General features: G+C 39.3%; 1 protein-coding gene, 1 long non-coding RNA gene and 1 pseudogene across 2 annotated transcripts in view; all 3 read right to left on the bottom strand.

Annotated features, from left to right (window-relative positions):
- Positions 1-3,690, bottom strand: part of LOC122357030 (cilia- and flagella-associated protein 46-like) — an 11,145-nt gene extending 7,455 nt beyond the window's left edge. The window contains exons 1-3 of the mRNA XM_043256211.1: positions 3,549-3,690; positions 3,232-3,320; positions 204-320 (exon numbers count right to left, since the gene is read on the bottom strand). Of these exons, the coding sequence (XP_043112146.1) occupies positions 204-320; positions 3,232-3,320; positions 3,549-3,597 (255 nt within the window). The 5' untranslated portion in view covers positions 3,598-3,690. The remainder of the gene's footprint in view (positions 1-203; positions 321-3,231; positions 3,321-3,548) is intronic.
- A 2,122-nt stretch (positions 3,691-5,812) lies between these two features.
- On the bottom strand, positions 5,813-15,866 carry LOC122356251 (annotated as a pseudogene).
- A 617-nt stretch (positions 15,867-16,483) lies between these two features.
- The window catches only part of LOC122357032, a 9,333-nt gene continuing 816 nt past the window's right edge, over positions 16,484-25,000 (bottom strand). The window contains exons 2-5 of the long non-coding RNA XR_006252414.1: positions 23,581-23,751; positions 20,681-20,851; positions 19,761-19,938; positions 16,484-19,419 (exon numbers count right to left, since the gene is read on the bottom strand). This is a non-coding gene — a long non-coding RNA (uncharacterized LOC122357032). The remainder of the gene's footprint in view (positions 19,420-19,760; positions 19,939-20,680; positions 20,852-23,580; positions 23,752-25,000) is intronic.

Genomic DNA, 25,000 nt, shown 5'->3' with positions numbered 1-25,000 from the left:
TCAAGTTCATAAGTTATCGTCAACAGTTAATTCCCTGTGGAGAGAATCAATGGGCCTTTGCTTCACAAGCCAGCTGTTGAAATGAGCGGTTGCTTACCGTCTCATTATAGAGATGCTGTTATACGTTCTCAAGCTGACATGTTGGGGTTCAGAGGTCAAAGACGGGCGCTCTGTAATGAGCTCAGCAGACTGTGTGGACTCACCGCTGTGTTAATGAGCTGAGCCCGGCACAGATACGCTCGACACAGGAACTGATTGGCTGGAGGTTTCCCTTCCAAGTACATCATTATACAGTCCTCGGCGACTTCCCAGCAGCCCAGCTATCAACACAACAACAGACGAGGAGGGTTTCGCAGCCGGGTTTATTACAGTCACTACGATAAAAACTGTGCAATAAGAAATAGCTCATTACAGGCATCGTTTCTAATGTTTTATTTCGTTTAACTCGCACTAAAACAAGTCAAAACGAGTGAAAACTACATGTGCATAGACTACAAAAATACTTTAAATATACGATTTATGCACGTACAAAAAAGATACACAATTTTAATATAAACAATAAACAGTTTAACTAAAAATGAATGTGAAAATTCTACTATTTCAAAAAACTAAAATCTTAACTGAATGATCAAGACCGAAAACTTTAAATGCATTTCATAATGCACAAAAAAACATTTTAGTACGCTTATGTTTTTAATGCATTATTGAAGTTAAGTCAACAATGCGCATCCTTTATTTATGATTTCTTAACATCTTCATGCCTTATAGTTGCATTCGATTAGAGTTTTTGACAACATAAATAATTCAGCCGCTGAGATTTGCTGTATATCACAGCATCCATCTCTTTATGCAGATGTCCGGTACGAACGTGGGTGACGCCTACCTTGTATAACACTGACATAACTATATTTCGCTCCGATATGAACAATCACAATGTAAACTCGATAGGAAATCAATTGCATGGCGCAAAGTTTCGCTAGGGCCGCTCCTTCGCTGGTTTCCGCACAAGCATCTATGACATCTGCCATCAGCAACGTCTCAGCTAATGAAATCCTTAAGCCTCAAACGTATCTCCCCGTTGGCGATAAATAATTTGCCACATCAGGAAGCACATAATGGCCCTCGGAACTTTTTAAAGTGCTCGGGTGCAAAAAGTGAGAGATTCAGCACAAGCTCCTGCGCGCTCAGCTTACTTCAGACGAGCGCCGATATATTATACACTCCTTCACTTCTGAGAGGAATGAATTCACAATGCTCATAACCCGCGCTGTCTCTGTGTGAGAGTTATACTGCTCGCTTATCTGTTTAGGATTTCTCACTCACAAGTCATTGAGCAAAAGCCTGCTCAGCTGCTCGGCTCTATTTGTCAGCTTTTCTTCTCAGTAAGGGACGCCTCGAATGATTGCTTTTATGTCGGTCGAATGTGACATTTGAATCGTGTCAGCATGTAGGGATGATTTATACACATATTTAAGGTGATGTGACAACAAAACTGCTCTCTCTCTGCTCCAGCGGATGACCAAGCACTGTGAAAACACATCCACATCAGCTCTGCGCTTATAACTTCACGAGAGCGGAGAGACCTCCTCGATTGCCCACAGAGGCATTTATTTTAAAAGCTTAACTTAGAAATGATTTTAAAAGTGAAATACAGCGTCGGAAGGTTGTTTAATAGGACTGTGCTTGAAATTGGATCACTGTTTGCACGAATAATGCTATTTTCACCTAACTGTTCTTAATGCAAAAATCCAATTAAGAAAATACAGCTACTTTCATCTAATGAACTCAACAGCATGCAGAGTTAATATAAAGAAAAAAATGCTATTTTTAGTTAATTCACTCACTGCAAATAGCATATCATTACCGGCTGTGCTAAAATTGTCATCCATTTTATGCAAATAGCGTCTAATCGCACTCTGTGTAAAACTTCATGCACTTCATGCATTAATGCAAATAACATCCAATCACTTTTGCACTCGGTCCAAAGAAAATACTGCCATTTTCACTTAATAAGTTTAATGCATATAGCATCTAATTACTATTTGCAGTTAGTGTAAAAACACACACGCTAGTTTCACTTAATGCATTTAATGCAAATAGCATCTAGTTACTCTTTGGTATTTTGACTAAAGCATCTAATTACTGCATTTAGCCGAAACATTAAAACATTTTTACAAAATAACAGTATTGCTGTATTAAGAATTAACCTCGAATAAGAAAAAAAAAACTGCATGCAAAACATCTGGACGCCAGAGAATATTTCAATTTCTTTATGCAAAACATAAATAAAATTAAATGCATTAAGTGTGTTTTTACACTAACTGCAAATAGTAATTAGATGCTATCTGCATTAAGATTATTGAGTGAAAATGGCAGTGTTTTCTGAGTATATCGAGTGCAAAAGTGATTGGATGTCATCTAGCGAAACATTAAAACATTTTTACAAATGAACCAAAAACGACCTCGAGAATAAGAAAAAAATTACATGCAAAACATCTGGACGTCACGGAATATTTCAATTTCTTCATGCAAAACATAACTAAAATTAAATGCATTAAGTGAAACTAGCGGAGTGTTTTTATACTAACTGCAAATAGCAATTAGATGCATCTACATTAAGTTTATTGAGTGAAAATGGCAAAACATTAAAACATTTTTACAAAATAACCAAAAAAATTGCATGCAAAACATCTGGACGCACGCAGAATATTTCAATTTCTTCATGCAAAACATAACACCGTCTTTTCTGGTTTGAAATATAGACACGTTTCTGCGAGATTCCCGCTCTATAAATTGACAGCACATTTTGAGATAAGCCGCGGTTACAGTAATCCCGCGGCACACAAAGGGGCCGTGGAGGCGTGACAGCGCAGGCAGAGAGCCGCGGCTGTTATCTAACATCCAGCCTGAGAGACTCTCACCGAGGGTCAGCGTTTCTCAGGTGTGTGTTCAGGCAAGCAGCGGGGAAGAGGCTTATCCCTTTCTTGAAATAAACCCTCGCGCGTGTACAGCTAGAGCTTCGGGTTCTCGCACGGGAGAAGCATCCTCGGGCCATCCCAGACGCACATGACTTCGCTTCGGATTTTAGAGGGATGCACTGCGGTGAACGGGTGCCGTCAGAACGAGCGCGATAAAACAGCATCCGTTAGCGGCGAGACGAAACTACCCAGAGCTGCATGCGTCGATGCAATTAGCAGGACGTGCGAGGAAAGTGTGGTTAGTGTGTGGCACCTGTAGAGACTGTTCTGCACACAGCACGAGGAGCTCAGACGGAGATGAAGCTCGCATCAGCTCGAACGCTTTCCTCAGGTACACAGCATCTGACAGAGGAGGAGAAAAACACATTACAAGCTACCTTTTAATACAGGCCCCGTGTTTAAACCTTACAAAAACAGCATTCTGAAAGACGTAGTTCACCATTGCAGTTGTTATATAATAATTATACGTTGTCCTTGTGACAGCTAGCCCCTTACTGAGGCCTTTTCACTCGATAAGATCGTAAAGTGACCGCATTTAATGAAGTACGGGCTAATAAACACGTCGGTCACCTCTTTTCTCCTGAGCTTTTGATAAATACTGTCGGATGCGAAGATCCATTTCACGACGCTTTCGAAGAGCAGCTCTTAAAGTTAACGATAAAAAGAAAACATAGATGCGTGTGTGTTTGCTTTTTGTTTATGTTAAGCGTTGCTCCGAGTAACTAGGGACAGTTTGGACGCGTCTCTTAGCAACGGGACGCTGAACGGAAAGCGCGCGGGGTCAAACGCGTCTCCCGCAGCCAGTCGAGATTTGCGAAATGATAAATATTATGCGTTGATATTGATATCACTGATAACATTTATACATGCACACTAAAAAATACAGACATAAATTCTAAATAAATGCGTATTTAAAATAGATCAAAATGTGGAACATGTTTTTAAATAGCAAAATAAATAAAAATTCTGCATCATCCATCTCTAGAAAAAAATCTTAATTTCAATGTTTATACATATGATTTGTGATTTAAACGTTATAAATATCAATATCTAATATGACCATTTTAAGGCATTGTTTTAACTAAATACAATATATGGACATATTAAGACTAGCCCTATTAAATATATATATTTTTGGTTTGTTTTTAGCATCTTTTTTTTTTTATGTAAAAGCATTTTTAAAAACTACTTTTTTCTCAGTTTATCATGCATCCCTGGGGTGAAAAAAAGTTAATCACAGTCTTAATCTCAAATTTCCCTTGATGTTTGGCATCTTATTAACCGGAGCCTAATGAGATGCAAATATTATAGACAGGGTTTGTCCCATGAAATACGCTTCAAAGTCTTAGATTAACTGTTAGATTTACAGTAGTGCATCTGAGGTGAATGTATACGCTGCTGAAAGTTAGAACGAGCTCGAACGTCGCTTCTTGATTTATTAGTTTTAAATTTTGCAATTTTCTAACAGCAATCTGAATTGATTCAATTACGCGATCTCTTTGTTCTCAGCTGGTTGTACATCGGTTCGCGGTTTGCACATCTAATGGGCTCTTCGGGGATGAAGTCTCGGCGTGAAGCGTGTTTTGTTAATTCAGTAATTCAGTGTATGACGGGCCTCTGTTCAGCGGCTGAGAAATCAGCATCACTCCTGGAGAACAGACTCAGAAGCGCTCTCTCATGTCAAACACTGAGCGGACAGAGACACAAGCAGTCAAACCACTTCTGCTTGTTATTGCGCATTAGGGAATATTTCAGGGATTCAGATAATTTATAGAACAGAATAGAAGCTACAGTATTGAACATTACATTATTTCTACTTGAACTTACCTCTGCTGCCCGGTTAATTTACTGTGAATGCGCGCGGCTTAAAGTGAAGGTTGAGATTATCACAAGTATTTAAACATTTAATTTTTTTTGCCCTGGTAGAAACAACATAAGTCCACATACTACAGCGACTGTCTAGACTGTCCCGCCAGCGGCAATAAAAGCGAGATGGAAGACTTGTAGAAGAAAAACGACTTTTACCAGCTCCTTCTTTAGAAATATTATGTGATTAAACTATTTTTGTTCATAAAAGCAACGCTAAGAAGTTAGAGTTAATAAATGTGATGTGAGTTACAGTGAAGACAACACATTGGTTTAGAATACTTCTAATATTTGTTTTTTTTTTTTTATGTAGACAGTGTTAATTTCTGCAAAAAGCATAACCTACCAGCAATATAAAGGATGCATTTTTAATTTATTAGAATGAATACATTATTTATAGGCTTAAAAACCAGATGCAAACAATCAGAATTCTGTACCTGGTGGGGAGTGCACAGTGTAAACGTGCAACATATGTCATTACATATATTGTAAGTTACTGTGGTACAGTTATGGAGGCCTTTCATAATACAGCGGTCAACTGCTGCTCTGCCTATAGTTAGACATGGCCATACAGTATAGTATGCAGAGTTTAATAAACTTCAGAAAATTGAAACTCAGTAAAATTCAGTGTAGTAAAAGGGTACATTTCATATCATGACTCTGCTGGTGACACAAAGCTCTAATGATTGATCTGGAAATATTACTAACATTAACATTTTCCCCCTTAAGATTACAGCAAAAAGGCAATAATGATTGAATAAGGAGGAAAAATATGATTGAGTAAGGTCTTCCAACAGAGCTTTGACCATATCCCGAGGAAGGTTGGAGACATTAAGTCTCAGTCTCCCTGGGAAAACCTATGCCAGGGTACTGGAGAGAAGAATTCGTCTGATAGTTGAACCCCAGGCTTTTGTCCTTGTTGTGGAACACTGGACCAGCTCTATACCCTCTGCAGGGTACTGGAGGGTTCATGGAAGTTTGCCATGTGTCCACATGTGCTTTGTTGACTGGGAGAAGGCATTCAACCGTGTCCCTTGTGGTGTCCTGTGGAGGGTGCTCGGGGAGTATGGGGGTCCGGGGCCCTTTGCTAAGGGCTGCAAGGTCCATGTATGATCAGAGCAGTAGCTTGGTTTGCAGTAAGTCAGACTTGTTCCCAGTGCATGTTGGACTCCTGCAGGGCTGCCCTCACTGGTCCTGTTCATTATCTTTATAGACAGATTTTCTAGGCACAGCGGATTGGTGACCACAGGATCTCTTCTCTGCTTTTTGCGGATTATGTTGCCCTGTTGGCTGCATCAAGCCAGGACCTACAGCGTGCACCGGGCGGTTTGCAGCCAAGTGTGAAGCAGCTGGAATCAGAATCAGAGCGTCCAAGTTCTCATTCGAGCAAGGGTGGCCAACTCCCTTTCAAGTTTGTGGAGAGCTCCTGCCTCAGGTGGGGTCTTGTTCATGAGTCAGGATGGAATGAGAGATTGACAGGCGAATCAGTGCAGCTTCTGCAGTCGTGGTGAAGAAGGAGCTGAGCTGCAAGGCAAAGCTCTCGATTTACTGGTCAATCTACTGCCCTACTCTCAACTATGGTCATGAGCTTTGGGTCATGTCCGAAAGGGTGAGATCCTAGATGCAAGCGGCCAAAATGAGTTTCCTGCATCTTGGTGTTCCCCCTAAAGATTTGGAGAAAGTGTCTGAAGAGAGGGAAGTCTGGGCGTCCCTACTTAGACTGCTGTCCCAGCCCCAAATAAGCAGACAAAAATAGATGGATGGATACCCATAAACATTACAGTAAAAAAGTTCTTAAAAAGGCATTTAGGGAAGAAATGCCATAAAGTAATTTTTTAATTCCTGAATTTAATGAACCAAAATTTGCATCCCTAAAGTTTTTGTTGTCCACCACGCGGTCTCTGTGGAATGTGTGACTATGATGTCTTATATTCATCATCAGCTGATCCTGACGAAACTGGACTGACGGCTAAATACTGAGTCCTACAAAAAACACACAGACAATCACATGAGTCTGAGACAATATTGCTGTCACATCACATCAGCAGATCCAGCTCAGAAAAAACATTTCATAGTCATATCACAGCCAGAGATATGAATGAACAACTGATTATAGATTTATAACACTATCATGATCAACAAATACTATGACTTTGAGACTTATTAAAATGATTATTCATAAATTAGTCACATCACAGAATTAAACAGTTAAAAAGTACAGTGACTAAAGTGATGCTTTATTACTTCATATTTTGCAAATCACACACACACACACAGAGGAGGTCTGTTAGTAAATTTAGAAATATTAAAATACACACTCACAACAGTATAATATCTCCAGTTTATAATGTGGATCCATTCTCAGATTAGAGAGTAACTTTCTACTAGATTTTCTAGTTTATTCAGTGAAAGATTTAGTTCTCTCAGGTGTGAGGGGGTTTGATCTCAGAGCTGAAACCAGAGCAGCACAACCTTCATCTGTGACGCTAAATCCTCAACCTGTAGAGAACAGTGACACAATGTGAATTGTAGTTTGTCATTGACAAGTATTTCCACAAACTGCTGCGGACAGAATGACATTTATACATGTTGTTGCTCAATGGTGCCGTTTGAAACCGTCTTATACATTTAGGACGGAATAGACACAGAGCTCACTGGAGAAACAGCCACTAATAAACACCAACAGGAGGAAATTTACGTTTTAGGAGCCATATGCTCCCCATCATGTTTGTTCTCATCTGGCAGCTTAAAACTAATTAGAAATGTGTTGAACTCAATAGAGATTGCAAATTAGTTGTGCATTCTGCTTTTTAAAAGTGTGCTCATATATACACACATACATATACACACACACACACACATATATATATATACATATATATATATATATATATATATATATAGTACTGACTTTTAAAACCATTAATTGACTGACTTTTAAACCATTAATTGACTTCAATACATGGATGGGATTTGTAATAGCCTGCTCATAATTCACTGGCATTTATATGTGGTTATAAACATGCTTCATGTGAGCGTCATATGATCTTACCACAGTTTCTCCAGTTTACAGTGAGGATTCTGTAGCATATTATAAAGCAGCTTCACTGAATCTTCTAGTTTATTCACAGACAGATCCAGTTCTTTAGGTGTGAGGGTTTGATCCCAGAGCTGAAGCCAGAGACGCACAACCCGCCTTGTGGGATACCACAATAACTCAACCTGTAGAGAACAATCACACAGTGTGAATTGTAGTTGAAGTGTGTGTAACTTGTAATTTATTCTAGTTTCAGAGCAAAAGAGGATAAAATGACTAGCATTGCCACAAACTACTGCTGATAGAATGAGATTTATGCATGGTGATGCTCAATGGTGCTGTATGAACTCCGTCCTGTGCTTCAGGACCGAACAGACACACAGAGCTGAATGGGAGATAGTTTCTATAGTGATACAAGGACAGAAACAGTTGCTTGCTCCTCTAAGAAACACCTACAGGAGGATATTTCTTAAATAATGGTTTTCTCAGGATAGGCAAGGGAGGAGATCTTTCCTGAAGGATCACCGCTTTGCAGAGTTTAGCTCCAACCCTGATCAAACTCTCCTGCATGTAACTTTCTAGCAATCCTGGAGACAAGGCTAGATTAACACATAGGTATACAGGGCACTAGAACAGAGGGTTACCCAGCCGAAATACCATTCTCTCCACAACACGATTTCAGTTTATGAGGGCCTCAATTGGTCTGCATATGCATTAGAACCCTGTGCTTCAGATGCATTTAATTATGTCTGAAGCAAAACTGTGGAACTGTGTGAGTATATCACTGATATAAGAGAAACATGACACTGCTGATAGAGCAGCAAATACAGAAAGTAAAAATAATACTTGTTTTACAGGTCTAGAGTGGTTTCTTTTATTAGTGATAATGATGAACACTCACTGATCACTATAGTATTAAGTTAAACACATTCAGGCTCTTGTCTGTTCAACTCTAAACCTCTGAGATATTCATGCTGCAGCAAGTCAGAGAAGCTCGAATTACTATTTTACATGTTATCTGATAGTTCATTATTGATCAAAGTTTCATAAAGCGTGATGTAATGGAAATTAATGAAATTAGTCAATTTTATGCTTTTAAATGTTGGAATTATAATTAAAAGGATATTTTACTGAGGTCTCGGACTATCAGAGAGATCTTACCTCAGTTTCTCCAGTTTACAGTGAGGATTCTGTAGTACATCAGAAAGCAGCTTCACTGAATCTTCTAATTTATTCCATGACAGACCCAGTTCTCTCAGGTGTGAGGGGGTTTGATCTCAGAACTGAAGCCAGAGCAGAACAACCTTCTTCTGTGATACCACAATCACTCAACCTGTAGAGAGCAATAAAATGTTTTTTTCCAAATGCATGCTGACCACAATTATTGGACCTCTAAAAAAAAAAAAAATGTATGAGTAAAATGTATAAAAATGTCTGTAAATAAGTTTCCATATATATTTTTATATTAGCACAGCAGGTGATTAGGTGCATGAAATTCAGGCACGACTGCGCTCCACAAGATTATAAATAAGGGCCACACACAGGCCAAATTGCCTTAAACGTCCGTCCATCACAAGGAGCAAAACCAAAGTATACTGTTCTGGTGTGCAGAATATTATTGAGCTTCACAATAAAAATCGGCTGTAAGAAGATAGCATTGAAACATATTGAAAAAGCGCTATTCCACCTGTCACGAGTGTGGTTAGCAGGAGAGCACACGCACGAGCATAAAGGTAAAATTAATTATTCTACTCCGAGATTAAATAAACAATATCATTACAGGCAGGCAGGACAAAACCACACGCACATTAAAGACGAGATTGACAAGTCAACAGAGGGAGCCCTTACCTCTGGGTGATCTACATTCACTCCTCTGCAACAACTTCCTGTTCCTGGACTATAAATTCAGAAGCAGGTCACATTCTGTCACAAATGAGGGGTCTGAGGCGTATGGATCCACTTGCAGGCTTTTATTAAACGAAGGCATGATAAAAAGCAGGCAGTCGTCAAACAGGGCAAACAGGAGTATCGGAGACAAGGCAAAAACAAAATCCAAAAACAGGCGAAGGTCAGGTCAGGCAGCAAACAATCAGAATATCGGAAGACAGGCAGGGTCAAAACCAAGAGAACTAGAAACAACAATCCAACAGCAATCTAAGAAACAACAGGCGAACCTGCAGGTGACTGACCTGCTTCTGAATTTATAGTCCAGGAACAGGAAGTTGTTGCAGAGGGAGTGAATGCAGATCACCCAGAGGTAAGGGCTCTCTGCTGGCTTGGTGACACGGACAAACAGAACTGAAACCACAGGACTTAAATACACCAGGTAAATCATTAAATTAACTACACACAGCTGAAGACAATAAAGACAATTAACTAAAGTGGGTTATACGGAACACATGGCACACGACAAAAACAATAATAGTCCAAAGATGTGACACCACCATCAGAGCAATAATTAAGAGGTTTCAATCAACTAAATATGAAGATCAAAACAATCCCAAACGAGCCACTCCCTCTTATTTTCCTCATTCATTATTTGTTTTGTCTCTGAAATACATCACAATATGGAAGTCAAATTGTTGGTAAAATTGTTGCATTGTGTCTTCTTTTGATTTTTAACTTGATTGTAGTCATGGACTTGCTTCTGTAACATATACAGATATTGTCTACATATAAACTACAGTGAACATCAGAACCAATGACTATTGAGTGCTTTTTATTTTAATACTAAAACACTGCATATTTACTTAAAAGGTGCTTCATGTATGAGTTTAAATATGATTTTACCACAGTTTCTCCAGTTTACAGTGAGGATTTTGTAGTACATCAAAGAGCAGCTTCACTGAATCTCCTAGTTTATTCCCAGACAGATCCAGTTCTCTCAGGTGTGAGGGTTTGATCTTAGAGCTGAAGCCAAAGCAGAACAACCTTCATCTGTGATACCACAAATAATCAACCTGTAGAGAACAATCGCACATGTTTCAGTCAAATGTACATTAACACACAAATCAATGTTTGATGGATCATTTCACTGAAGTCTAAAATGTGACCAAACACAAAACAGGATCATAAAACATCCAAAGTGTCATTCAAGCAAGATAAATGTTCATTATTTGTATATCTAAATTTTTTATGCAAAATATGCCTCAACTGATGATACTATTCACTAGCATCTGTTAAACCATGGTTATAAATATGTGAGAGTAATATATGATTTTACCTCAGCGCCTCAAGTTTACAGTGAGGATTCTGTAGTATGCGTTAGAGAGCAGCTTCACTGAATCTCCTAGTTTATTCCCAGACAGACTTAGTTTTCTAAGGTGTGAGGGGTTTGAGCTCAGAGCTGAAGCCAGAGCAGCACAACCTTCATCTGTGATACCACAATTACTCAACCTGTAGAGATGAAATTCATTAAATGTGAAACACTATCAAACAGCTATCACAAAAAAGTAAACTTGTTGCAATGAAAACAGCCTTATAATTACAACATAAAAAATAATAATAATAATAATTAAAAAATAAATCATACCATGCTTTACATGCATTTATTAATGTCAAATTATTAGTTCACTGAAAGCAACTGTTCACTGTTGCCACTATAATTTGCCCAGAAAAGATGCAAGATTTAAAAAATATCAATCTTTCACAAAACACAGTCGGATGGAGAATTGGAAGTCTTGTCAGCAAATCTAAAAGAACAAATGACAGACAAAGTACCCGCTTTATTTTTTACTCAATTGTGTGCAAAGACAGCACTGATTCCACAGATACCGCACAGCGTTGATTTCTTTCTTGCAAAGTGTGGGCAGTGATTTTTGAATTTCAGAAGAGCTCCTTGATATAAAGAGCCTACATGAAGAGAATACAACAGGAAAATATATTTTTTGTAACATGTGCAAACATGAATCTCTCTTGGGCAAAGCTCTGTGGTAATACAAAGGATATAGTGCCAGCCATAACCAGAGTGAGTGGAATGGAATGACTTCCACGGTATGCAACGTAGTTCGAATGTGGAGATGAGACTATAAAAATGCACTGTATAATACACCAGGAAGAGCTCTGTGGCAAAGACATCCAGATAGATGATGTGATGACCACTGTGGTGAAAACTATAAACTTGATTTGTTTAAGAGCGCTCAACCACAGAGAATTCCAGGCATTTTTATCTTCTATTGATGCAGAATATGGTGATGTAATATATCACTCTAACATTCAGTGGCTGAGTCACACAGCTCTGCTCTGCAGCGGTTCTATTCTAGTCTGAAATTGACCAGTTTTTGAAAGAAAAAAAGTCACTTTATCAACTCAATTACCCTGACTGGCTGGCAGACCTTGCTTTTTTAGTTTATTTGACCAGTCACCTGAACGCACTGAATAAAAGGACCAACTAATATCAGAAATGCGTGCACACTTGAAATCCTTTCTGTGAAGTTAAGACTTTATGAGATACAAATCAGTGAACACAATGCTGTGCACTTTCCATTTTGTCTGAAATCATCTCAAGTTTCTCAGGGATTTACCCATCTAAACGATTCCTTCCTCCTCACCCTCTTCCGCTGCACACATCGCTGTGGCTTCGTAACTGTTCATAGAAAGACTAGAGCGAAAGCAGCCGTGGTGACTCTGGGTCTTTTGATGAAGAACCCAAGCCTCAAACACAAAGTGCCAATGCGAAGTGTCAGCTAACTAACTTTTATTAGAGCATAAGGAGACGGTCTGATTATAACTCTTTATATTGTGATGATCTCCAAACGGACATTTTACTGACTATAGGCAACTTTGCACCTACATATTAACTTACTCTAACCCCAACCCTACCATTCTACTAAAACTCTAATGAAAGCTAGTTGACATGTAATTGCAAAGTTACTTATTGTCAAAAGAATGTTCATAAGGGACCATCAAAATAAAGCGATACTGAAGTGCCTTGAAAGTGGGCATGAGCCATACACAGAGCTTGCCCAAACACTGAAAGCAGCGCTCATGCTGGTTATTGCCTGAAATGTCTCAACCATAACCGTATCCAACCAGAAAAGCATAATAAATCAATTCCACCATATAGCTCTGTCAGAGAATATTTGCTTTTTTAGAGGAAATTAACACAACACTTAACAGTGCTTAAAAAGGGAGAGACCACTGACCGTGCCTTGGATCTACGAATGTTAGGAGACGCATGATTAAAACTTTTCTCCTTAAGAGACACTGTAATCAGCTCTATGAAAATTCTGCACACCCAATTTCATTGACTTTCTCAGAGATGTCAAAGGTGTTTGGGATCCCAAGAGTGACTTCTACACTCAACACAATGTGCTTTGATGCAACCTGTGTTGTTAAAAACGCTATATAAATAAAAATGATTGATTGATTGATTGACAATGTTGGAGTAAATGACAGAAAGGGAACCTGAATTATTTATGAGACTTCTCTGAATTAGTTTGAATGCCCAAAGAAATGTCTTAGTGTCTCTGTATTAAACACATCAAAATGTTGACCACTAAAAATAATAATCTACAGCACTGAAGATTTATGAGATTTTAACTTAGATTTTCTTAATGTTTTAACAGTGAAGTGATTGTTCACATTGATACTTACTGAACAGATCTAGATTCTTTAATCACAGGCAGCAGCTTCTGAAGAACTTCCATATTTTCAGGAATAGACTTTCCTTTAACAAATTTATTAAAATGAAACTCATTCAGTTGGTCCTCTGATGTCAACAACACAAAAACTACAGCTGACCACTGAGATGAAGAAAGATTGGTTTCTTTATTCTTCCAGATTTCAGATACTGCTGTATTTCCTCCACTAGTGAACAATCACCTAGTTCATTCAGACAGTGGAACAGATTGATAGATTTCTCTGGAGAGTCAATGGTCCTGATCTTCTTCTTGATGTACTCAACTGTTTTCTCATTGCTGTCAGAGCTGCTTCTTTTCAGAGTCGTCATTCGTTGTAGGAGAATCAGATGAGACTCCACTGACAAACCCAGAAAGAAGCGCAGGAAAAGACCCAGATGTCCATTTTTACTCTGTAGAGCCTCTTCTACAGCTCTCTGATGCAGCTCAGATAATGAAACATGTTTTGATGAATGTTTTTGTTGAAACCAGTCCTTCACTTTACACCACAAACTCTGTATGTTGATAGTCTCAAACACATTTCTGTTGTGGTTTGTCCAGGAGAGGTGCACATATAGAGCTGCTAGATGTTCCTGAATGCTCAGATGAACAAAGCAAAAGACTTTCCTGATACAAGCCCAACTCCTCTCTGAAGATCTGGGTGCACAATCCTGAGTACACTGATGCTTCAGTCACATCAATGCCACACTCTCTCAGGTCTTCCTCATAGAAGATCAGGTTTCCTTTCACAAGCTGCAGAAAAGCCACTTTCCCCAGCTTGAGGATCATCTCTTCATCTGTCACCTTCTTCTCATAGTCCTTCTCATGTTTGATGTTAGTCTGAAGGATCAGGAAGTGTGTGTACATTTGAGTGAGAGTCTTGGGAATCTCTCCACTCTCTGCTGGACTCAACATCTTCTCTAGAACAGCGGCTGAGATCCAGCAGAACACTGGGATGTGGCACATGATGTAGAGGCTCCTCGATGACTTCAGATGTGAGATGATCCTGTCTGCCAGGCTCTGATCACTGATTCTTTTCCTGAAGTATTCCTCCTTGCGCTGCTCGCTGAAGCCTCGCACCTCTGTCACCGATGGACGCACTCAGAGGGGACGAGATCAGCTGCTGCTGGTCTGGAGGTGATCCAGATGAGAGCAGAGGGAAGCAGATTCCCCACAATCAGGTTCATCAGCAGCACATTCACTGAGGCTGACTCCAATATATTACACAGTTTCACTTTTCTCTTAAAGTCCAAAGACAGACGGCACTCGTCCAGACCATCAAAGATGAACAACACTTTATATTCACTGGATATTTCCATTTCTTTGGTTTCAGGAAAAATACATGGAGAAGATCTGAAAGACTGAGTGTTTTGTCCTTCATCAGGTTGATTTCTCTGAAAGGAAGTGGAAATATGAGCTGACGTCCTGATTCTCCTTCCCTTCAGCCCAATCCAGGATGAACTTCTGCACAGAGACTGTTTTTCCAATGCCAGCGACTCCTTTGTCAGCACAGTTCTGATGTCTTTGTCTTGTCCAGGTAGAGGTCTAAAGATGTCACTGCATTTGATGGCTGTGTCTTCTGTTGCTGCTCTCCTGGATTGTGTCTCAATCTGTCTCACCTCGTGCTCATTACTGATCTCTCCACTCTCACTCTCTGTAATATAGAGTTCTGTGTAGATCTCAATCAGGAGTGTTGGGCTTCTCTGCGTCGCTGTTCCCTCATACAGATGCTCAAACTTCTTCAGCAGATTTGATCTGAACGCCTTAAGGACGCCATGCCTGGAATATTACAATATCACATTATTATATGAGCTACAAAAGGTAAATATACAAATGAAAATGTCTTTTTGTTTCCTGTGTTATGAGACACTGTTCATATCATTATTAAAGATGTATTTGCTCCATATCTGGTCATTGTCATTAGATTTACTGCATTTTCTAGCTTAGCATATTTACTTAATGACTGCTTATTTTTAAAATATGTTACTATAATCATATATTTTAAAAAACAATTTAATACCTGAGGTTATAGTGATACCTTGTGTCATCACTCTTAACTGTATGGTCCAAAGAAACATCGCTTCTTTATAAACACACAGCTGGAATCTGGTTCTGATCTCTTCTGATGAATTGAACTATAACAGAGAGTGTATGAGCAAATGTTAAAACATCAAATGGTATCATGGTACACCATTAAATTAGTTAAATTTTGTCTGTTAATGAAATATTATACCTGAGATTTGGTGGATGACCTATAGAGTCATCACTCTTCATAGACACACAACTGGACTCTGGTTCTGATCTCTTCTGATCAACAGAACTATAACAAAGATTCCTTTGAATTACTGTATTAATATTAACTTTTGATTAGAAGGAACCTATGCGTCAAAAACATGGATTACATTTTAAAGTAATATAATGTTTTACATTTTCATAATCTACCTATCAATGTTTGTAATTCATGTCAAAAATGTATATAGCTTGTGTATGTGTTTTTGTTATTGTACTTCATACATCATGGTTTTATGGCTGATGTGTGCAATTCAGTGATGATTGAGAGATAGAAAATGTGTGCATATGGTTCAGCCCGGTACATGTCCATCTTGAATTATAACTAACAATCTAAAATTAATTCTCACATTTACCTTCATGAAACACTTAACAATACCTGACCTGATAAAAAGACAACTATCAGAACTATCAATCAGAAGTCAATTCCATACAAGAGGTTCATCATAATTTATAGACCTCAAAATTTGATATAGTAGGCTCATGTATTCGTTCCACTGCAACACAAAGATTTTTACGCAATGCCAAACAAGCTTTCTGTTTTCAATCAATTATTTGTATTTTAATAAGATAAAAATTAGTAATAAATTAATTGCCTGATGTCTCTTCATGGTCTTGCCATTTTCAGGGTTAATATAGTTGGCTATGTATGTGAAGTACCTGCATCTTGAGAGAACTCTTGATCCCGGGTCTTTGTGAGCAATTCATGATGAAGAGCGAGATCCCCAACACTGACTCTGTGTGGAAATGACTAACTAATTATTCACTGAATGATCCTGAGAGTCAAGAATCCGCATTTACTTAAATACTTGTGTCTTTCGTGAACACTAATATTGAAATGCACCAGAAACAGCAACGAAGCGATTTCCTTACAAATAAAGATATGAAACACTAAAGACACGCCTCATTCAGCAGAAAAGCAGAACTCACAGAAAAAAAGTTATGGAAATGAAACTCAGGCTTTGCCCAAAATACCCACACTTGCATTCTGTGCACTTGAAGTGTGGGTATTGTGTAATGTACATATTGCATATTTTACAATATGTACATTACACTGCACAACAGTCGCCTACATAAAGTATGTTAAATGTAACAATGTTGAGCCTATTCTGAAGTCAAATGAAACATACAGTACAGTAGTGCGGCAGTAACATTAATGCAAGACCATGATATATTTTTAATTTATGCAGATTATCATAGGCCTACTGCAAGTAGACTATTAAAAGACAAAACATTTGATTAAAGGTAAGTAAGTTTTTCCTTAATGCATTATTAGTAGTTACTGAAACTAAGTACAAAGAACAATTTATCTTTATTTTCAAATTATAACATGCTTTGCAAAAATAAACAATTCTCAGGATTTCTTGCCGTTTATTTGCATGCATCAACTACTAAAATAATAAACTACTAAATAAATTATAAATAAAATACTGCACAAATATTACTTTGGTTAATTTACAAATAACAAATTATTTTGGGAACTGAAAAATGGAAAGAATAAAATTGGTCTGTATGTAATTTTAGTTTTTTTATGTTAATAAAAAACTAAATTAATGTACAGATCAACTTCATTATATTTTTAAGCTTGCCAGCAGCCCCATTTTCTCCAGAACTGTCCTAAAATAAAAGTAACCACTATGATTATAAAAAATTATTACTACAGGGCTGCGATCTGTCATGAACCGTGCCTCTGTGGCTCTCTCCGACAGCCACCAAAGGGAACCCTTTCCTGAGTACAAAACATTCTGAACTTCGTTTCCCATAAGGCCCTTCACCCTAGACTGATTATCTACCCAGGTGTACCTCAATAGACCAGCTATGTAAGCTATGCTCTTGTCCTTGCCCCAGCTAATAAGTCTGAGCGTGTATATATCATACTGTTGTCTTCCTGTGTTTACCTTGGGCAGCCTACCTATTGACCCCTTGCCTGGATTTATCGACTCTGATACACACTGCCTGTCTCGACCCTTGCCTGGTACTGTTTATGATTCTGACCCTGTCTCATATATCCCTGACACTGTTGTTGACTTTCTGCCTGTTAGACCATTCTCAAAGAGCTAGCAAATGGATCCAAACGTCTCTGACTCTACGTTATACAATCCTGTTATAAATTATAACACAGCAGGACATACATACAAAATAGGGAGCTGGGGAAGTTAATTAGCATTTTATTTTCTTTATCATTAGGTAATTTATATAATTTAATTGTATGGTTTATTGGTTTATTTTGGCCTTGGGGATGTTTGAAGTCAATGCTGCTTGTATTAAATTTTACTCGTTACCAATTGTGACGTAGTGACGCTGTTCCCGGAAAGTCACAGTTTACATCTTACACTAGTTTTTTCCTCACACTTAAAGACTGCTGTTGGTGGGTGCACGCACGCCGTCTGCACGTGTGAGTAAGTGCGCGTGAGGTGCGTCCGCTAAACCCCTTTTCTTTAAGAGTCACTGTTGCTTAGGTCAGGTTTATCTCCGTTGAGGTAGTTGAGTGAATAGTTCACGGCCTACCTGGAGTCCAACGCTCAGTCAATGCTTACAGGCCAAGCCGAAACTCCCTCCAGATTACAGCGCTCCAATCCCGTGTAGTCTGTTTAACGAGTCATGAACGGACAGATCCTCGTCCACTGTGCAGCATTAAAAGGACACCATCATCTCCTGCTGAAGACTCCGTTGCGGGACTTGTACTCCCGAAGGTTCATCTTTTGGCCGTCCAGTCTCCGCGAGGAAAGAAGCAGCTTGCAGGTACTTCCGAATCCTAGCCCTCCTCCACCGGGTAGCAAGCGAACAAATCTTTCATAACACGGTAAATTCCGTCTCTTCATTTCAGGTTCAGCACATTCTATGTTCACTTTTTCACTCAATAAACAAAAGGCTCCATTTAGCGGTCAAACTACCATACTATGAATACACACCTGTGACTAACGTGTCTGACTCCGCACCCATTTGCTGCATTGCATTGTGGGTCTTGTAGTTTGTGTGTAACTGTTGCTGTCATGACTATCTATTTTAGAACCAGCCGATATCAAAATAATCTGCAGGAGTGGGCCAAATATTATTGCCTGTTGCAGACCACTAGATTAGAGCAAGGTTCAAGCATTCCTTAAATGGCCCCTACCTTCTACCATTTATGACATTATAACAGAAATAGAACCGTCCCATACTGAACTTGATGTCCCAAGCTAATTTCCACTTGCAGTAAGTAGTATAAATAGCAGAAAATGCTATTTGCACTTAGTGTAAAGAGTATATTACTAAATACTGCAGCTATTTGAGTTAGTATAAATAGAATCCATTGCTATTTGGATTTAGTGTAAAATTAGGTGCCAAAATATAAATCGGAAAACAATCAGATATAAAATTATTGGTTGTAAAAATACTAACATCTAGAAAAAAATTTAGACAAAATTTGGAGTCACATACACTTACCATTCCAAATTAATTAAAATCTAAATTTAACATTCTAATTTTCAGTTAACAGTCAATAATTGGATAACAAGCATTGGGACTTGATCAGGAAAATGAACCAGAATGAACATCACTAAATTTGTTGATTGTGTGCCTGTGATGTCTCTGAAGCAGCTCCTTATTCACCATCAGCTGATCTTGAGGAAACTGGACTAACAGATGAAAACTACAATAAAAACACACAGAAAGTCTCATATAAGTCTGGGTCGTTACTGCTGTCATGTCACATGAGCAGATCCAGCTCAGAACAAACACTATATTATTATTACGGATATGAATGAACAACTGATCATAGATTAATAACAGTATATGATCAACAACTACTATCACTTAGCGACTAAAGACTAAAATATTCATATTCATAAATCAGTCACATCACAGAATTAAAATTAATTTTAAAAGTACAGAGACTGAAGAGGAACTGAATTATTATCTCAGATTCTCCAATATAACACACACAGAAGGTCTGTTACTCAATGTATAAACTTCAAATAAACAAGCACTCACAATAGTCTAATGTCTCCAGGTTATAATGTGGATCCTTCTTCAGATCAGAGAGTAACTTCATACTAAAATCTCTTAGTTTATTGCCAGACAGATCCAGTTCTCAGGTGTGAGGGGGTTTGATCTCAGAGCTGAAACCAGAGCAGCACAACCTTCATCTGTGATACCACAATCCCACAACCTGTAGAGAACAGTGACACCATGTGAATTGTAGTTTCAGTTTGTTATTGAGCAGGAGAGGATTTAATGATGAGCACTGCCACAAAACTGCTGCGGATAGAATGAGATTTCTTTATTTTGATGCTCAATGGTGCTGTTTGAAACTGTCACAAGCTTCAGGACTGAACAAAAACACAAAGCTGAATGTGAGATATTATTACATAGTGATGTAAGAATGGAGAAACAGTCACTTGCTTCTCTAATAAGCATCTACAGGAGGGCATTTGCTTCACAGTGTTCCCTATTACATCTAATTTATTATCTCTTGGGATAATAATGTTGTATAATATTGTGTCATGTTTTATCTCATCTGTTAACATAGATAATGTGCTGAACTCAAGAAATTTTCAAGGTTTTAAATGTACAGAAGTAAGACTAATGCCTACACATGCACTGGGATAATGTTAATGATATTTTCTTTGGACTCATTGCCTGTTTATCTGTAGCTTTATTGTCTTGGGTCTTTATATTCCACTTGAATAACTTTTCTCAGGATATAAAACCTGGATAAGACAGGGATGGACCTAAACCTCTTTGATATTCCAGTGAAATTAATCACAGGATTACTATTGTATATATTATCTCAAAGTTCATTATTAATCAAACTATCATAAGCAAAATGATAGTATAAAATTTAGTTTTTACTCAATTCTTAGAATTGACATTAAAGGTTTTACTACTTTTGACAATCAGAAAGATCTTACCTCAGTGTCTCCAGTTTACAGTGAGGATCCTGTAGTACATCAGAGAGCAGCTTCACTGAATTTCCAAGATTATTCCTTGACAGATGCAGTTCTCTCAGGTGTGACGGGTTTGATTTCAAAGCTGAAGCCAGAGCAGAACAACCTTCTTCTGTTACGCCACAATCCCACAACCTGTAGAGAACAATAATACACTCTTCAGGTCTAAAATGTCAGAACACAAAACATCTAAATTTAATATAAAACAATTACAAACCCTTGTGTTGAATATTGTAAAGGGACTGACAAAACCAGAGATGTGCAGATTCAGGTATAAAGCTTTATTTAAAACCATGGTCAAAACAGACAGGGTCAAAACAGTGGCAAACAGGTATGTAGGAGTGAACCAGAGAGCAGTCTGAGAAATAATCGAGGGTCAGTCCATGGTGAACGTAATGCAAAGGGGTAAAACAGAGTGAACCATGGGAGTGAGCAATAATCCAATCAGGTACAAACAGTTTTCAAGATGGCAAGCAAAGAAAGAGTCGCGATACCAGGAATAAAATGGAACACAAGAGAAAAATCTCTAGGAGAAGAATAAATTCTAACAATACTGGAAAACAAAACACAGAATGGCTCGGTAAGGCAGCTAAAACTAGGAGAGTGCTAAACACAGATCAATACACTGCAACTGAGTGCATTGATCTGTTTGCACTCTCCTACTCTCCTATTGTGCACTGAGCAGTAGCTGAATAGATTTTAAATAGAATAACGGGGGAACAAAGGGGGAGGAGCTCATCAATATTAAGGAAACTAACAAGGTGGGCAAAGGAACAAGGGAACACAGAAACAATGGGGAACAAACACTTTAAAATAAGTGTCCACAAAAACCAAGACTGTAGAACATAGAATGAAATCATGACATTAACCCCCCCTCAAAAGAGTGGCTTCCTGACACGTCAAGGAAGGGCGGTGGTGTGAAAGCTGAACAGGCCTCCTTGCGGAAACAGTAAGGCAAGGAACCATGGAGGAGTAGAGAATCAGGACGAAGCAGACGGCATTGGAGCATTCCAGGGTGTAGGAGACGAAACAGGAGCCCACCAGGGCAGAGCAGACGAAACAGAGGACCGCCAAGACAGAGAAGATGGGTCCGAGGAGCTCCACGGCAGAGCGGATGGAGCAAGAGTCCACCAGGGTGGAACAGGAAAGCACCACAGCGGATCAGGCTTATAAAGGAACCCACAGTAGAGATTGGGCCCTCGGAAAAACTGACATAGAAAAAACAGAGAGAGCACATACAGTCTCAAGGACTGGGTCAGGGAACACAAGTACATTAAGAGTTTCCCTGGTGACAACTGAGCATGCAGACAATTTGTAGTGAAGCCCATTGACCGAAACTGGACAGGCAGACAATACACCCACAGGTTCATTAGTTTTGAATGGACATACAGACTTTTAAGAATCAGATTTAACTGGAGAGTTCAAACAAACAGGCAGTTCACAATTGGGTGCATCGACTGACACTGGATTGGCAGACAGTTCCTTTATTGAGGCAGGATAAACAGACTGTTCGTAATCAGGTCCACTGATTGTAACTAGACACACAGTTCAAAATCTGACTTATTGAGGGGAAACTGGAGAGGCAAGTAGTTTACAAAGAGATTCCTGGATTAAGATGGGGTAGACTGACACCTCAAAACAAGTTGTATTAAAATTCAAGAATTGTAGACTTTACAGTGACTGAAGCTGGACACACAGACAATACATACTCAGACCTATTAACAGAAACTGGACAAATGGATGGTTCAAAAACAGACTTAATGACAAAAAGGACCAGCAGATAAATCAAGTTCAGACTCAACAGAAGTTCTGAGACAGCAGACAGAGACAGGCAAATCAGACAAATTAGTTGAGACTGAACAGACAGTTCACAACCAGCCACTGGGGCAGGTTCAGAACAGGTTGAGACTTCAGAGATAGCCTCCTCAGCTTGTTCAGAGCTCTAGTTCAGTCGTGTCAGGAAAGAAAATAATTCGCAGAAGTCCCATATTGCCGTAACTGGACAAGTCAAGGATATGCACACAGCCTCCATAGCCATGATAGGACAGGACGAGAGGGACATCCCTTATGGCTGTGATAGAAAAGGAGGGAAATTTACTGTCAGTGTCCTTGACTGTGAGACAGCAAACTGAGAGTTTATAATTGAGCACCACTGACACCTTTGGAGGTTCTGTAGCAGAGGCCGCCACCTCTGGAGAGATCACAGTGAATGCATCCACCTCAAGCAGTTCTGTGGTGTTGTATGCAGCCCAAACACAACATAAAGCAATCCCCATAATTGCAAATGCTTCAGACAGAGGAATTAGTTCAGGACCACAAGATATCACCAACTTGATATCAAAATAGAATACCAAAAGACAACTTGTTTCATGTGCTAGAGACAGGACATAATCAAACTCCGGAAGATTGGCTGAGATGTGACAAGAAGGTCTGACTTGACACAACTCATGAAGATGAGTTGTGACTTGACAGGGTGTTGTTTTGCCCGCCATTTTATGCCCGGATCTAAGTGCAAAGCTTTATTCAAAAACATGGTCAAAACAGGCAGGGTCAAAACAGTGTAATGATTAAAGAATGCTGTGAAAATTATTGTTAATCCAAAATTACTGTTAATTATTGTTTCCAACACGGTGGACAAAATTATATACACAATTTTGAGCACTCCAGGTGATTATGAACATGAAATTATCCAGCCATGGCCTCCTGTTTCCCGGAAAATACATAGCAGGGAAAACAAAACATGGTTAAGTTTATGCAACTTGCCCCAGATTGCGCCTTTACATGTAATAGATTACTCCCCAACCCTGTTTATCTGGGAGTTGTGTATATAAAGTTGCTTCATGTCAGTTTAAATATGATCTTACCACAGTTCCTCCAGTTTACAGTGAAGATTCTGTAGTACATCTGAAAGCAGCTTCACTGAATTTCCTAGGTTATTTTCAGATAGGTCCAGTCCTCTCAGGTGTGAGGGGTTTGATCTCAGAGCTGAAGCCAGAGCAGAAAAACCTTCTTCTGTGATACCACAATCATTCAACCTGTAGAGAACAATCACACTCTTCAGGTCTAAAATGTCACATAACACAAAACACGATCATAAAATAACAAACTTAACATACAGCAATTCAAAACCCCTGTGTTCAATTGTAATATTTCTAACATTGTTTACAAGTCTATCTGTTTTTAAAACTAATTTAACACAGAAATCTACAAACAACACCCCATAATGACAATGTGAAAGAAGTTTGTTTGAAAAAATAAATAAAATCACATGTACGTGTACCTTATATTAACAGGTGTGTGCCTTGCCTAATCATGTCCAATCAAGCTGTAGAAAAGTCTCAAGGATGATCACTTGCAACAGCACCTGAGCTAAATTTTGTGTATACTTGCATACCGTTTTCTCATGCTAAATCTCCTTATACCTTTTTTGTGTATTCTCAGGTTAGGTGAAGTAAGTCAAGTCTGTCCTATTTCATAAGCATCATACTTACAAGACAGGTCACAGAAGACTTCTTCGTGTTTTGTTCTGCTCTAAAACAAATCTCAATCTTCTGGCAGGCAAGCATCTTGGTTATAATAAGATATTATATTGTGACGAGTTGGCTGCCCCTCCTCGTTACTGTCATCTTCACCCCGTCCTTTATTCGCCGCCCTTCACCAGGCTCCCGACGGGAGTGGGTGTGTTTGAGAGGAGGGGCGTGGTATTGTTCAGGTCTGGCGGGGTGTGACGAGGCACACCTGGAGTGAGTTTAGCCTCGTTACCGTCGCCGTTAAGTACCGGACGCGCCTCTCCTCGGGAGACCGGTCTCTTCCCCCGTGCATGCACGCTGGTGTCCTCGTGGGTCCAGGAAGGGTGCGCGATGGACCTCCCCCCGCCGTCCGAGAAGTGCGTCGTGGGACCCCCGTAGTCCAGGCTGTGACCACCCAGTTCATCCCACTCTGCCGCCCGGAGCAAAGAAGCGACGGAGATGCCGCGGAAGAAGCCGCCGCCCCTCGCGCCCCGGACCAGAAAAAGGGGAGCGTGTGTGACCGCCGGACTCCGCCCCTTACCTGGACCCTTCCCCTGGAACACGGCCTAAACCTGCACTTTCCCGCAGCACGCACGAGGACACCAGTTCCCCCTTTTATTTGGACACTTTCCCCCTTGGACACTTTATTTTGTATTTTTATTTTGTCAATAAAAAGCCTCTCCGAGGCCTAACGCCACGCCCACTGTGTCTGTCATTGGCTCCTCCCGTCACAATATATAGGTTAAGTACATTACAAATAAAACACTAATATAAA

This window comes from Puntigrus tetrazona, chromosome 13 (assembly GCF_018831695.1).
Source record: "Puntigrus tetrazona isolate hp1 chromosome 13, ASM1883169v1, whole genome shotgun sequence".
NCBI lineage: Eukaryota > Metazoa > Chordata > Actinopteri > Cypriniformes > Cyprinidae > Puntigrus > Puntigrus tetrazona.
This window is presented reverse-complemented; position numbering and strand designations above follow the sequence as displayed.